This window comes from Neoarius graeffei, chromosome 8 (assembly GCF_027579695.1).
Source record: "Neoarius graeffei isolate fNeoGra1 chromosome 8, fNeoGra1.pri, whole genome shotgun sequence".
In the NCBI taxonomy this organism is placed as follows: Eukaryota; Metazoa; Chordata; class Actinopteri; order Siluriformes; family Ariidae; genus Neoarius; species Neoarius graeffei.
The window spans coordinates 73235250-73251090 of record NC_083576.1 but is presented as its reverse complement, the minus strand read 5'-3'; the positions used below and the strand labels follow the sequence as shown (position 1 = coordinate 73251090).

The 15841-nt window shown below is 41.8% G+C and overlaps 1 protein-coding gene across 1 annotated transcript in view; it reads right to left on the bottom strand.

The window, feature by feature from the left end:
* The window catches only part of bmt2 (base methyltransferase of 25S rRNA 2 homolog), a 39015-nt gene extending 24157 nt beyond the window's left edge, over positions 1-14858 (bottom strand). Inside the window, exon 1 of the mRNA XM_060928208.1 lies at positions 14635-14858. Within this exon, the coding sequence (XP_060784191.1) occupies positions 14635-14788 (154 nt within the window). The 5' untranslated portion in view covers positions 14789-14858. The remainder of the gene's footprint in view (positions 1-14634) is intronic.
* Positions 14859-15841: the final 983 nt, after the last annotated feature.

Genomic DNA, 15841 nt, shown 5'->3' with positions numbered 1-15841 from the left:
GATGTGGCTCGTTTTAGGCAAACGAAGCAAACATTTAAAACAAAATGCATCTTTAATCCTTTCAGAAAACTGAAACATGGGTTCTAGGTATGGCCATGGGTGTGTGCGTTCTCCAGAAGAACCGCCTCCTTCCATTCTGCCATCAACTGATTGTGTTAAATAAAGCTGCTGAGAAATCATTAAACTTGATTTTATCCAGTCTTTGGACGTGACGTGACCCTAGTGATTACTGATAGGCTGTCTCAGTGTCACCTGCGAAAAAAACAATCACGTTTTAGAAAAGAAAAGAAAAAAACATCCACTTTCAAAGCTGCTTCATAGTAACGAGGAGCTTGATAGAAATGTAGTGGAGTGAAAAGTAGGATATTTGTCTTTCAAATGTAGTGAAGTCATAAGTTTCAAAAAAAGAAAAACAATAATACTCAAGTAAAGTACAGATACTCAAAAAGGTGTACTTAAGTACAGTACTCAAGTAAATGTATTTCATTACTGTCCACCTCTGGTTTTTAGCAGTGTTTGCATTTTTTTTTTTTTTTAAACACACGCACTTCCAAGCAACTTGGCAAGTCTGGTTTCATTATATATTCTGAGGGTTACTTCCATCTTTAATTTCTTGGTATATACACCAGTCTGATAGCAGCACTGAGGCTGAAAACTAAAATACTGACTCAGTACTGATCTCTTTTCCCGTTCCCTACCCACCATATCTGCTTTGTTCTATACTGCTAACCATCTGTACAGCATGACGAACTTGCAATAATTTATCATTCCATGTTGTACCTTCATTATCATTATCTAGCGTATACAGTTCTGCCCTCCGGCATTAAGCTGCACTTTATGCATGCAGCTGTCATACACCAATTTAATTATACAGGCTATTTCATGCTCTTTATTCCAGACATACAGCACAAAAAAACATGACTGTGGGACACAAACTATTAATGCCTGCTGCGATCATGTGTACACTTCACAAGATGTAGCCTAACGTTGTGTTTTCAGCTTTCTAGATGACAAACTACACTGCCTGGCCAAAAATAATCTGCACACGCTAATATTTTGTTGAATCACCTTTAACTCTGATTACGGCACACATACGCCATGGCATCATTTCAACAACCTTATGCAACATCACAACATTTATTTCCATCCAGAGTTGCGTTCATCTCTCACCGAGATCTTGCCTTGACAACGGGAGAGTCGAACTACTCCGTAAACTCTTCTCCAGCACATCCCAAAGACTTTCAACAGGGTTAAGGTCAGGACTCTTTGGTAGCCTAACCATTTTTTCACAATGGGAGTCTGATAAATCCTGACACTGTCATCCTGGAATATACCCATGACACCAGGGAAGAAAAATAATCCACTGATGTGATAATCTGGTCATTCAGTACATTCAGGACGTCAGCTGACTTCATTTTATTGCCTCATAATGTTGCTGAGCCTCGACCTGACCAACTGAATCAACCCCAGATCATAACACTGGCTCCAGAGGCTTGTACAGTGGAAACCATGCATGATGGATGCCTCGCTTCAGGAGCTTCTCTTCTTACCCCTACACACACGCACATCGCTCCGGAATAGGGTAAATCTGGACTCAGACTACATGACCTTTTTCCCATTGCTCCAGAGTCCAATCTTTATGCTCACCAGCAATTCAAATTTCCTCCAATTAGCCTCACTAACAAGTGATTCTCTTATGGCCACACAAGCTGCGAGTTCTTGTTACATTACGTGTTTGGAAACACTCTTATTTCACTACTAAACATAGCCATGAGATTCTTTTTTAAAATAATTTGACTTCCCCTTGGGCGGCACAGTGGTGTCGTGGTTAGCACTGTCGCCTCACAGCAAGAATGTTCTGGGTTAGAGCCCAGCAGCCGACGAGGGCCTTCCTGTGTGGAGTTTGCATGTTCTCCCCGTGGGTTTCCTCCAGTTTCCCCAATAACATGCCGGTTGGGCTAACTGGTAGGGTTGGGCGGTATTACGGTAAGAAGGTATCCCGAGGTATCCAAAAGTACCAATGATATCGGTCTCATTACCGTCATTTTAAAAAAATATATAATATCTAAATAAATATGGAGTACATGAGGTCATAATATAAAATAATAAATTGAAGATCATCCCGAATAACTGTGTGATCGTATTTTCACTAATTCTATCAATTTCCTAAAGAAGTTTTCATCGCGTGCAGGGTTGTTTATGTCGTTACCATGGCAACCCTGCGTGACATTTTGGAGTCTGACAGAAAGCTTCGCAAGAGACTGAGATCGGGGGTGTCATGGCTCAGATGGCTAAGGCACCGTACCATAAATCCGGGGACCCGGGTTCGATTCCGACCCGAGGTTATTTCCCGATCCCGTCTCTCTCTCCCCCGCTCATTTCCTGTCTCTACTGTCCTATCTAAAAAAAAAAAAAAAAGAGACTGAGACCGCGGTTGAAAGATGGCAAGTCAAGATAACGAGTTAGTGGCAAAAAAAAAAATACAACATCGGCAGTGTGGCAGTATTTTGGTTTCAAACCAAACGAAAAATCTAATATGTCCCCTAAGGCACACCATAGCCTGGGGTACTCCACTTCCACGAGATCTCTCCAATGAGTTGTGTTTTGAGTAGGTTACATGAGTAACAACAAGGTAAAATAATATAACGTATGACATTTGGGATGTGGGTAATAAATGTTTGAAATGTCATCTACTGAAGAAACGGAAGAAAACATCGTAGCGTAAACTGTTAGGTTTCTGGTGGGAATTAGCAATGCGCTTGCTATCTTTGTTGGGTGTGTTAAACCGTATGGATTTAAGTGGAATAACTGTAAGGAGTTATGTGATCAAGACAACGTTTTAAGCAAGGTAAGACCATTTGATTATTAATTTCCCCGCCATGGCATGACGTGGGCCCATATGATTTTGCCTTGTGCAGCTACCGCGCATTTGAATTAGGTTCGCCTCATTTGCGCTGAAGAATATGGTTTATCGCGCAGTCTAAACGGACTTGGGTGTTGGTTGATTCTTTTTCTTTTTTTATTTCCCATGCTTGAAAGGGTATGATCCTGCTCATCGTGTACTTTTTTTTGATGGAGCAGGTGAAACAGTGCTGCAAATGGCGTTTCAACGCAGACATGTGTAAACGACAGTTGAATGCTATTTTCAAGATGAAGGAAGAGTTGCGTGATGCTTTGAAATATCTCTTAATCCATTCATCAATGCACAAAATTCGCTTTGCTGCTTAATCCATACCACAATGCACACAATTCGCTATGCTGCTTTTAAATAGTACATTTGAGGCATAGGCACACGTTACACAGTAGGCCGAAACAAAATATTTTTTTCTCGGTAATACCGTATACCCCGGGAAAACACAGAGACGGTTTAAAGGTATCAAAATTTGGATACCGCCCAACCCTACTAACTGGTGACTCTAAATTGACCGTAGGTGTGAATGTGAGTGTGAATGGTTGTCGGTGTCTATTACCCCTTTTCCACCAAATCAGTTCCAGGGCTGGTTCGGGGCTGGTGCTGGTGCACAACTCGTTCAACTTGCGAGCCAGCTGAGAACCAGTTTGCTTTTCCATAGCTCGTGGTGCTAAGGGGAGCCACGTCATTACGTCGCTGTATACGTCAGTTACGTCGCTGCGTTTGCATAAACCTTGGCGCGAACATCGAAGCAACAACAACATGGAGAAGAAGAAGCAGCAACAACAATAATAATAAATGACTTCGCGTTTGTACAGCTGCTGCTTCTAGTCGCTTAAAAATGGCGACCTTTCGCGGTCTTGCGATTGTTGTTGGTCTTAACAACTCTGCCCCCCCACTGACGTAAGCGGTTCTTTCCTCTGGCCCAGCAAAGAGCTGGTGCTAGCCTGGAACCGGTTTTTCTGGCCCAGAGCCAGTTCTTTGTTCAGTAGAAACAGAAAACCAGGTTCCAAACTAAGCACTGGCCCCGAACCAGCCCTGGAACTGCTTTGGTGGAAAAGGGGCATATGTGTCAGCCCTGTGATGACCTGGCGACTTGTCCAGGGTGTACCCCGCCTTTCACCCGTAGTCAGCTGGGATAGGCTCCAGCTTGCCTGCGACCCTGTAGAACAGGATAAAGCGGATAGAGATAATGAGATGAGAATGAGACTTCCCCTTGGGCGGCACAGTGGCGTAGTGGTTAGCACTGTCGCCTCACAGCAAGAAGGTTCTGGGTTAGAGCCTAGCAGACAACGAGGGCCTTTCTGTGTGGAGTTTGCATGTTCTCCCTGTGGGTTTCCTCCAGTTTCCCCAATAACATGCAGGTTAGGCTAACTGGTGGCTCTAAATTGACCATAGTGTGTGAATGGTTGTTTGTCTCTACATGTCAGCCCTGTGGCGACCTGTCCAGGGTGTACCCCGCCTCTCACCCATAGTCAGCTGGGATAGACTCCAGCTTGCCCACAACCCTGCACAGGATAAGTGGCTACGGATAATGGATGGACTTCCTCAAGTGTTTAACTGAGCTCTGATCAGTCAGTAAAGATTTTTTTTCACATTTCTTCGACAAAGCTGATGGTTCACCACCATCCTTCCAGGTCTTAATAATGCACTGGACAGTTCTTTACCCAATTCCAGTAAGTTCAGTAATCTCCTTAGTTGTTTTCTTCGCTTGATACAGGCCAATAATTTGACCCTTCTGAAACACAGCAACAGTTTTTCCACAAACACGGAATACGTCTTCCAACATGGTTGTTTGAGAAATGAGAAGCTACTCACTGCATCATTTAGGGTTAAAAGAACTGTTGCCAGCTGAAACACATTAATCACTGCAATAATTATCCATTCAAAGGCTCTTAAGTATTTGCTTATTTAACTCCAAAGGGCAACTTCTTTTTCTTTTGGCCAGGCAGTGTACATCAGTGTATATTGCCTAGTTGTGTGCTTTCATCCGATGGGATCCTATTGAGGCCATACACAGATGGGTGTAACCACAACGTCATTTTCTACAGATGTGGTTTAGTACTTTGCTCAACCCTGGACTGTCATCCCAATAAAATCAATAGGCCTAACATAGCCACCTGCGTCTGTGGGCTGGCCACACCGCTGCAGGTTACTACTTTATATACTGTATTACTTAATGGGAAATTCTGGTATTTTGTAATGTGGGTGATATTTTCATTACATTTAGCAGACGTGCTTATCCAGAGCGACATACCCAGGGCAGCCTAGGGAGCAGTTGGGGGTTAGGTGCCTTGCTCAAGAGCACTTTGGACGTTCCTGCTGGTCCAGGGAATTGAACTGGCGACCTTCTGGTCCCAAAGCTGCTTCTCTAACCATTTTCCATCTTTCTGGGTCCAAAACAATCAAAATTGGGCCAGTATCGAGTTAGATCATGATAACCACCAAACGGAAAATGGCTATACAACATAACGTAACATCTGCGTCAAAGTAAGCTGCTTGTTTTCACCACTGACATTATTATCGTAATGCTACCTGACATAGAACCCCTTCAGCACCTGTAGTCAATCATCACACGGGGGGGATGTTTTCTGATGTCTACAAAAGAAGTCGTCACCCAGAACTCATGAAAAAAAAATCTATTTCCAAAGTAATACCCGAATATTTAGCTGATTAGAACAATATGGATGAGGCAAATCAAAACAGTCATTGTTTCCAGTTTATTTACAGCGACTGAGGTAAACAGACATGTGTATCTCTGTGGGGATCATTTCCATGTTGCCACACACTTGTAATAAACATTATACTATATAATAACTCACATCTGTCTGACAGAGAGAACTCTGACCTCTCTATTGTACAGTCCTGTTTATAACCCCGGTCCTCCTGTAACTTTTGCAGTGCCAGAGCTTATTTGTTTACTGTCAGTCACTTTGCACCATTAGAGTTTGTTTTATCTATCTCTCTATCTATCTTCTGCTCAATACTGCCACTTTTGCACAAGTTTTATCCTCATTCATCACAATTCTTGTTTTTAGCGCTATTAAAGCACATTCACCTGTATAACGCACATATTTTATCATTACATTTTTATCTGTATATTGTATAGTCAGCTTGTTCTTGGGATCTTTTTTTTCTAAATTCTATTTTAATGTTGTACTGTGTGTGTTTTTCTTTTTGCATGTCTGATCACTTGCTGCTGCAACAAAATTTCCCAGCTTGGAATCGATAAAGTAAATCCATCCATCCATCATCAGAGTTTCTGCTGGCACTTGTCACGCTCGTCAATGACGAACATAACCCATCAGTGACAAAGAGAAAATTAGCAGTCGTCACAGCGACGGATGTATGTGTCATCTTTATCATTATAATAAATCATCTTTTCTAGAAATCCCTCCATTTGCCGAAATCCAACCCCAGTGAAAAGACGGCGGGAAGCCAGAGTGTAAACAATGAGCATGTGCTTGTGACCAATTTTTTTTTTTTATTAATTAATTAAAAATCAGCTACACATAATGACCAATCGCAGTGGGTCTTAATCAGCCTGGTATGGTGGTGCAATTATCTCTGCGTGAACGAAACAATGGCGCAGTCTAAGTTGACAAAGTGTTTTGGGCGGGCTTCTTCAAGCACTGAAGGTGATTTAAGGGCTGAAACAGCCCCGACCGTCCCCGAGTACATCAGACAGCATCAGTAAAACATCAAAGTAAAAGTGCCATCAGCCGGCAAGCGACTGAAGGGAGATACATGTTTCAGGTGGCGTGGCGTGCTGAGTCCCTGTGGCAAGCATATGATGAAAAACACTGTCATTCTGTGTTCGGGTCGTAAATCGATAGGAAATTCAGATTCCTTCACTGTTGGTTGGTCCAAGACTCTTCTCGATTCTGTTCAATTGCAGATCAAGTTGTGTGTTGAAGTAAAGGCTAAAGGGGAGTCCTAATACCTCTTTTGAATAATTCCCTGCTAAAATAACCTTCAGTAAGCTCAAACCAAAATGAGGTTAATTTTAGCTTGATGGTGCACAGGCTGCCCAAAATCACATCTCTCTTATTAGAGGCTGGAGTGGAGGCTAAATTTTATATGTAATGAAGAGAGCTGTATCTATACAAAGATTTGAATTGCGCCAGTTTGGTTGGCATAAACCTGTATTAAGTCCATTTTGATATGTCAGTAACTAAGAAAAAAAAAACAGACTAAGTGAAGGAAAAAAGAAAAAGTGAATAATACTTCTTTGACTTGATTTTTCAAGGAAATAAAGAGTGGAGAATGTTTTTCAGAACCCAGGAGGAATGCCATACAGTGCGTCTTTTACAGTGTGTCTGATAACTTACTGCTGTAACAAAACAATTTCCCAGCTTGGAATCAATCAATCAATCAATCAATCAATCAATCCATTTATCTATTATGAGCCTGTCAGTGGTAAAAACAAGCAGTTTACTTTGACAGATGATTTGCCCCACAGGATTACACTGTATAGCCATTTTGCAGTTGCGGTGTTCTGACTCAGTACTGGACCGATTTTAAAAGTCGACGGCCTTTTGATTTCATAAAATCGGTGAAATTTAGTTCCCTCTGAAATTTGATCGTGATTTTTTTTTTGATGTTACAGAAATAAAACATATCAGGCCATTCTGTGGCTGGGAAGTGATTTAATTTGAGGAGATTCCCGAGCAAATAACGTGCATGAAATCACTCGCTTTGCGCAGTCAAGCAGACAGAGGAAGTCCGTGTGCGCAGGTTAACCACCTTCTTCTTTTGGGTTTTACAGCAGCTGGCAGCCACAGTGTCACGTTACTGCCATCTACAGGTTTACCTTGACCGTGCACTGACAGTTCCATCATTCTGTCGCTAAACAAACAGCTGATCACACCGAGGTGCTCGCTGACCGCCGATATTTATTAGTTTGGTCCTGCGTTTCCTTTCCTTCATATATAACATAACGTCTTTTCTCACTTTCCGTTACTGTAGTCGGTCTTTCACGTTTCATTCGCACACTCACGTCCCCCATTTTCATTACCTGTTTCAAATTTGTATCCCATAATGCCTTGCGCAAACAGTGACGCGTGATGTAGTATCTTGTATTGCGTCACGGTGAAGCAAGAAATAATAGCAGGGCTCGACATTAACAGTAGCCCGATTGCCCGGGGCAACCATTCAATAGATTCGGACAACCAGACTCTCACAAATGCTTGCCCGATCGGGCAACTACCCAAATATGTCAACTTACGTGAAAAACGATGTTTATTCATTCATATTATGATGAAATTCCATCACGATTTGCGATTGTTTGACTCGGAAAGACCGCGTCCATGTTATCATTACAGGATGTTCAACAACTAGCGGAATTCACATTTGCACATCGCAGGCTCGCAATGCAGTTTCCCATTGCTAATAATTATCACGCAGTGCATATTCAGTGTTCTATTGGTATGTCCTTCACTACATGACTAATTACCGCATTACTCACACGGAGCGCTAGTGTCAATGCTTGTTGATACAGACAGCGTCTGAGAAGGTTGAATAATAAATAAAAAAATAAAATAAACATTAAAAAGTCACAAACTTTGGCATTATGTCAGGTTTGGAGAAATTTGGTTTTAAAATAAACAAAGACAAGGAAGAGAAGAAAAAGAAAACTCAATTTGAAACCAATTATTTTGTTCAAATGGCATAGAAATGAAAACTTAATGGTACCATCACCAGAGAGCAAATTGTAATTGTGGAATTATAGAATTATGAGTACACAAAAGAACACAATGCACATTCATGGTGGTTTACACAAAAAGTGGTTAGACACGATATAATTGAACCCAGAAACCAAGGGAACACAAAGAAGGATAAGAAAATCAACAAAATAAGCTTTTAAGAGGCATTAGTAGAGCATGCGAGTGAACATTGTGTTGTAAGCATATGTGTTTGTGGCATATTCAAAGGAAAAAAGTATGTAATATTTGGGCAACCATGTTCTGAGTTCGGGCAACCAGATTTCTACAAATGGTTGTCCGGATGGGCAACCATGTCTCAAAGTTAACGTAGAGCCCTGAATAGTGGAGAATTTAGGGCCACGTGGCCTTAAATTCATTGATAATACATAGGGCCAAATTACTCAATTCTGATTGGTCAATCAAGGAGGGCTTTTTTCTTTAACACGGGGCCGTATTTCTGAAATGCTATTGGCTAGTTCGTTGCTTGGTTACGGTTACAAAAATGAGCAAATTTTGTCAACAAAATGGCTTTTGTAAAGAAGTTCCAATAAAATTTTGTAAACCACTTTCAGAATCTTCGTGTCGCGTCGCCGTGTCATGATGAAAGACACTTTAGAAACTGATTCAAACGTGCAAGATAGTCTTGCGCCCTGATTGGTTCAGAAAACGTGAATGACAAATGTTGTGAACTTGAATGGCTTCCGAAGTATGAATTTGGCCCTATATATTATAAACAAGTAATCGTATGGTTCCTCGTAAAATTAAGGATCAATTTCACTCGTGATTTCAAAGTTTTGAAATTGCTCGAGTAATCCTTAATTTCACTCAGCCCCATATGATTACCTATACTAATTGTGCTATTAAAAAAAAAAAAAGCTACTAAATTTGGAAGTCTGTGATCCGAATTCAGTCGCTTTCGGTCCACTAAACAAAAATAATTGGGTGGTTGGGAAAATTCTTTTTATGACCTAAACATGAAAAATCTGAAAAGAGTGTTTACCTTTAATAATGTTTGTTCCTAGCAAAAATTTGGACTCAAAAGATGAGGAAATAGGGACCAGGTTAAATTAAATAAAAAATAATTTAAAAAAAATACCACAGTTTCCCTTGAAGGAATATCTCCTGATCCTGAGAATATAACCTGGAACATTAACAAGACAATAACTCATAATAGTTTAACTGAATTTACAGTTCTGAAACTGCTTCTTCAGGAGCTACAGTCTCAGTTCATTAGTCTTTTACTGAGATTTAGGTCACATACTTGCCAACCCTCCTGATTTTAGCCTCCGTCTCCCGATCGTATTTGTTAAAAACTGGATAATCTCCCGGTTTGGGGAAATCCCTACCGCCAAGTTAAAAATACTCCCGATTATGTCCAATCAGAATCGTATGAGAAACACTGCTGACGTCACTGATTTTTAACCAATCAACGACCAGAATGACAGTCACTTCCAGAATGTAGGATTCACCCAGGCTGTCCGACATTTTTTACAAGCAGTCATTCATCATGGCCACTAAACCAAATACCAAACGGCAAAAATATGAATACAAATACCAGGTTGGATGGGAGGAGGAATTTCCATGGATAAGCAAATGTTCGACCAACCAGTTACACATTTTACGGTAAAGATACCTTAAATCAGAATATAATGGACATTTGAGTGTGAAATTAAACTGAAATACCATTTTAGAAACAAACTGTCCAACTTCTAAAGTGTTGAGTGAAATTTTGCATGGCAGAGAATTTGTTTGGTGAGTGTATTTGAATAGTGTCGTAGTGTCTTAGTGCTATTTTGAATTTATGTTTGAAAGTTTACAAGTGAATTATCTGGAAAGTGACTGATTTTGATCGAGTTTTGAGGTTTTAAGTGAAAGATTACTAGTGAGTGTACTTTGGTCGTACTAAAATTTTGCATTCGAGTGAATTTCTTTGTGGAGTATATTTTGATAGTATGGTAGTATTTATAGTGCCATTTTTACATTTTGTTTGAAAACTTTCAGTCAAAGTTTGCAAATGAGCAAATTCCTCTGATGCATTCCGACAGGATTTGGATAGGATTTCTAGTGCTTTTTTAAAATTCTGTTGGAAAGTGTTTAGTGAGAAAGATGCATTTTAGTAGTACTAAGACAGTGCAGTATTTATTTAATTGAGTTGTTACTATTTTGGTTAAATCTTATTAAAATTTAAATTATATATGATATAGTTCTCTGTATTTTTTTTTTTTACATGAGCTTACAGAAGGAAAACACAATTGATGCAATCCAGTAGGGCTGTAACGATATGCGTATCGAAATTGCGATACGCAGAGCCACGATCCGTATCGCGATACAAGAAGGCAGAATCGCGGTACACCCTTTCAAACTTCTCCTCTGTAAATCTGTAAACAAGCAGCTCATTGGCTGGCTAGGTGTGCCACAAGCCAATCACAATCACTTGACCGGAAAGGCATGCAGTGTTGCCAGATTGGGCAGGTTTAGGTGCTTTTTGGCTGGTTTTGAACATATTTTGGGGTGGAAAACGTTAGCAATATCTGGCAACACTGAAGGCATGTCTGCTTGGGCGGAAGCCTTCTGCGGCAGTTACATTTTGACACGCGAGCAATGTTTCACCATAAAAATTCCGTAATTTCCATCTGTTTTCCGCGATCACAGAAAATCATTGGCCCTATGAGAGTGAGACAGTGAGGGAGCCACCCCCCCCAAAAAAAATCTTAACGGATTTACACGATTTGGAAAAATGACTTTTTCAGAACCGAAGAAAACCAGAGCTTCCGGCTCAACAGTATTATTTTGAGAAATAAAACAATCTTTGGATATACATTTGTTCATTTTTGCATACATACTACTCATTCTCTGCAGTGGTCTGAATTATTTATTAAATAGTTAATGTAAGTAAGTAAATGTTAAGTCAAATTTACTACTTTAAAAAAACATTTTTAAAAAAATCGTGGGCGTATCGAATCGTGGGTCATAAATCGCGATACGAATCGGATCGTGAGTTGGGTGTATCGTTACAGCCCTACAATCCAGTAATACTTTTCACTGTGACTATTTTAAGAAATTATAAACATTCTTGAGGGCGGCACGGTGGTGTAGTGGTTAGCGGTGTCGCCTCACAGCAAGAAGGTCCAGGTTTGAGCCCAGCGGTCAGCGAGGGCCTTTCTGTGCAGAGTTTGCATGTTCTCCCCGTGTCCACGTGGGTTTCCTCCGGGTGCTCCGGTTTCCCCCACAGTCCAAAGACATGCAGGTTAGGTTAACTGGTGACTCTAAATTGACCGTAGGTGTGAACGTGAGTGTGAATGGTTGTCTGTGTTAGGGATGTTAACCGATGACCGTTTGACCGAATCAACGTTAACCGGTTAATTTTTTTTTGGTTGTCGGTTAAAAAAAAAAAAAAAAAATCAATCGTTTTGAAGCTGCCGATTTTGGAGCGGAGGACTTGGAATTCTGTGTTGTAAATGCTTGGGGTGTGCCATGCGGTGTAAGGACGACAGCTGACAAATCAGAAACACCCATTCAGTCATGTCCCACCCTCCCGGCCCAGTTAAAGACAGCTGACAAATCAGAAACACCCATTCAGTCATGTCCCGCCCCAGTTGAACACAGCTGCCACTCAGCGAAAGAAAAAAAGTTTAGACACAGGCTTTTTAGCTTAGAAATTACTTTTCTGTTTTTTTTTTTTATTATTATTAGAAGGCACATCGAGTTTAGTCCTGCCTTGGCCAGTGCATTCTGAAAGTATGTTTCGGTCTGTAGCCAACAATACATGTTATTGCAGATCATATCTCTCCGCACAAACTAAAGGCGCAGATGCCGACTTTTTCACGGCTGAATCGTGCAGATCCGATTGCTTTCCTTTGAGCATACAGAATTTACTCTGATGAAATTATTCAGACACTCCAACGCCCCCCCTAAAAAAAAAAAAATTGGATCTTTGCACGATTCAGCCGTGAAAAAGGCGGCATCCGCTAAAAGGCGCACTGTTTGCATCCCTGTTTAAACTCATAGGTTAACCGACTTTAAAGGAACAGTCCACCGTACTTCCATAATGAAATATGCGCTTATCTGAATTGAGACGAGCTGCTCCGTACCTCTCCGAGCTTTGCGCGACCTCACAGTCAGTCAGACGCGCTGTCACTCCTGTTAGCAATGTAGCTAGGCTCAGTATGGCCAATGGTATTTTTTGGGGCTGTAGTTAGATGCGACCAAACTCTTCCGCGTTTTTCCTGTTTACATAGGTTTATATGACCAGTGACATGAAACAAGTTCAGTTACACAAATTGAAACGTAGCGATTTTCTATGCTATGGAAAGTCCGCACTATAATGACAGGCGTACTAACACCTTCTGCGCGCTTCGGCAGCGCATTGATATCTGAGCTCCGTATCAATGCGCTGCCGAAGCGCGCAGAAGGTGTTAGTACGCCTCTCATTATAGTGCGCACTTTCCATAGCATAGAAAATCGCCACGTTTCAATTTGTGTAACTGAACTTGTTTCATATCACTGGTCATATAAACCTATGTAAACAGGAAAAACGCGGAAGAGTTTGGTCGCATCTAACTACGGCCCCAAAAAATACCATTGGCCATGCTGAGCCTAGCTACATTGCTAACAGGAGTGACAGCGCGTCTGACTGACTGGGAGGTCGCGCAAAGCTCGGAGAGGTACGGAGCAGCTCGTCTCAATTCAGATAAGAGCATATTTCATTATGGAAGTACGGTGGACTGTTCCTTTAACTGGCTAATGAGACTCGGTGGTCGGTCAAGATTTTTTTTAGTTTTCGCCATCCCTAGTCTGTGTCTATGTGTCAGCCCTGTGATGACCTGGCGACTTGTCCAGGGTGTACCCCGCCTTTCGCCCGTAGTCAGCTGGGATAGGCTCCAGCTTGCCTGCGACCCTGTAGAAGGATAAAGCGGCTAGAGATAATGTGATGTGATGTGTGAATATCAACAATTCAAAAACACTTTAATTGTATAAATTTCAAAATGGTTTGCAATTAACTGGGATCCACTGTTTTTATCGTTTCAACCGCACATCAGACCCTCGGCCAATTGAAAATATCGTTCACGCACTTTTCTCCCCATGAGAATTTTGAAAAGTTGGCAAGTACATTACCGTTCAAAAGTTCGGGGTCACTTTGAAATGTCCTTATTTTTGAAAGAAAAGCACTGTTCTTTTCAATGAAGATCAGAAATCCACTCTATACATTGCTAATGTGGTAAATGACTATTCTAGCTGCAAATGTCTGGTTTTTGGTGCAATATCTCCATAGGTGTATAGAGGCCCATTTCCAGCAACTCTCACTCCAGTGTTCTAATGGTACAATGTGTTTGCTCATTGCCTCAGAAGGCTAATGGATGATTAGAAAACCCTTGTACAATCATGTTAGCACAGCTGAAAACAGTTGAGCTCTTTAGAGAAGCTATAAAACTGACCTTCCTTTGAGCAGATTGAGTTTCTGGAGCATCACATTTGTGGGGTCGATTAAATGCTCAAAATGGCCAGGAAATGTCTCGACTATATTTTCTATTCATTTTACAACTTATGGTGGTCAATAAAAGTGTGACTTTTCATGGAAAACACAAAATTGTCTGGGTGACCCCAAACTTTTGAACGGTAGTGTATGAGGTGATAATATTTCTGTGGGGTTTATTTAAATAAATATATATCTTACACCGGTTATTTTATGCATTCAAGAACACTTTTAAGGTCAAATGTTTAAGTTTAAAACGCGACACAGATGTGTAATCGGTAAAAACAGGAACCAGTCCTGCTTCACTGGTTTTATTCGTGAGGAAATCCTGGTATCGTTACCGTCCGGAGCTAACGAAGCCATTTCACCAGCTTTTAAACATGACAACTCAAACACCAAACCCGATATGGCTGGAATTGTAGTATTTTATACACCATTTTAACCTTTTTGAGGATTTTATAATGAATATTTTTCTAAAATATCGATAAAGCCAGTCAGATCCTTGCTAACTCTGCTAGCTTAGCTTGCCAGGCTAACTGCTTTACCTTCGATATATTTCCTCCGCAGTTTTCGGTGGACGCGTTTCACAACACCGGACAACTTCTCCTGTTCGTCCCGCTCACACAACACGTCTCTCTGGCCGCCGGGTTGGACCATGCCAGGCTCGGGTTCTGTTCGGATACTGGGCTGGAGCTCCATGGCACTGCCGCTGCGGGGTCTCTGCTGCTGCCACCGAGCTCCGTGACGCACGTAGCGCGTGCACGTCTGACTGAACGGGAGCGCGCTTTACATTCTCTCTCGTTCTCTACACTCGCTGGCCACTTTAATAGGAACCCGTTCTTGGCTGCAGGACTGGAACCCACTATGCTGAGATGCTTTTCTGCTCACCACGGTTGTAAAGAGTTGCTATGTCCTTCCTGGCAGCTCGAACCAATCTGGAGAGGGTTTCTCAAAAGCCTCTTAAAGGGCAGATTAGATTAGATTAGATTAGATTAGATTAGATTAGATTAGATTAGATGAAACTTTATTGATCCCTTTCAGTGGGTTCCCTCAGGGAAATTAAGATTCCAGATAAATAGAGAAAAACTTCTAGATAAATTAAATTAAGTATTTACATATACAAATATGGTGGTGTAGAGGTTAGCGCTGTCGCCTCACAGCAAGAAGGTCCTGGGTTCGAGCCCCGGGGCCGGCGAGGGCCTTTCTGTGTGGAGTTTGCATGTTCTCCCCGTGTCCGCGTGGGTTTCCTCCGGGTGCTCCGGTTTCCCCCACAGTCCAAAGACATGCAGGTTAGGTTAACTGGTGACTCTAAATTGACCGTAGGTGTGAATGTGAGTGTGAATGATTGTCTGTGTCTATGGTATGTGTCAGCCCTGTGATGACCTGGCGACTTGTCCAGGGTGTACCCCACCTTTCGCCCGTAGTCAGCTGGGATAGGCTCCAGCTTGCCTGCGACCCTGTAGAACAGGATAAAGTGGCTAGAGATAATGAGATGAGACATATACAAATATGGTGGCATGGTGGTGTAGTGGTTAGCGCTGTCGCCTCACAGCAAGAAGGTCCGGGTTTGAGCCCCGTGGCCGGCGAGGGCCTTTCTGTGTGGAGTTTGCATGTTCTCCCCGTGTCCGCGTGGGTTTCCTCCGGGTGCTCCGGTTTCCCCCACAGTCCAAAGACATGCAGGTTAGGTTAACTGGTGACTCTAAATTGACCGTAGGTGTGAATGGTTGTCTGTGTCTATGTGTCAGCCCTGTG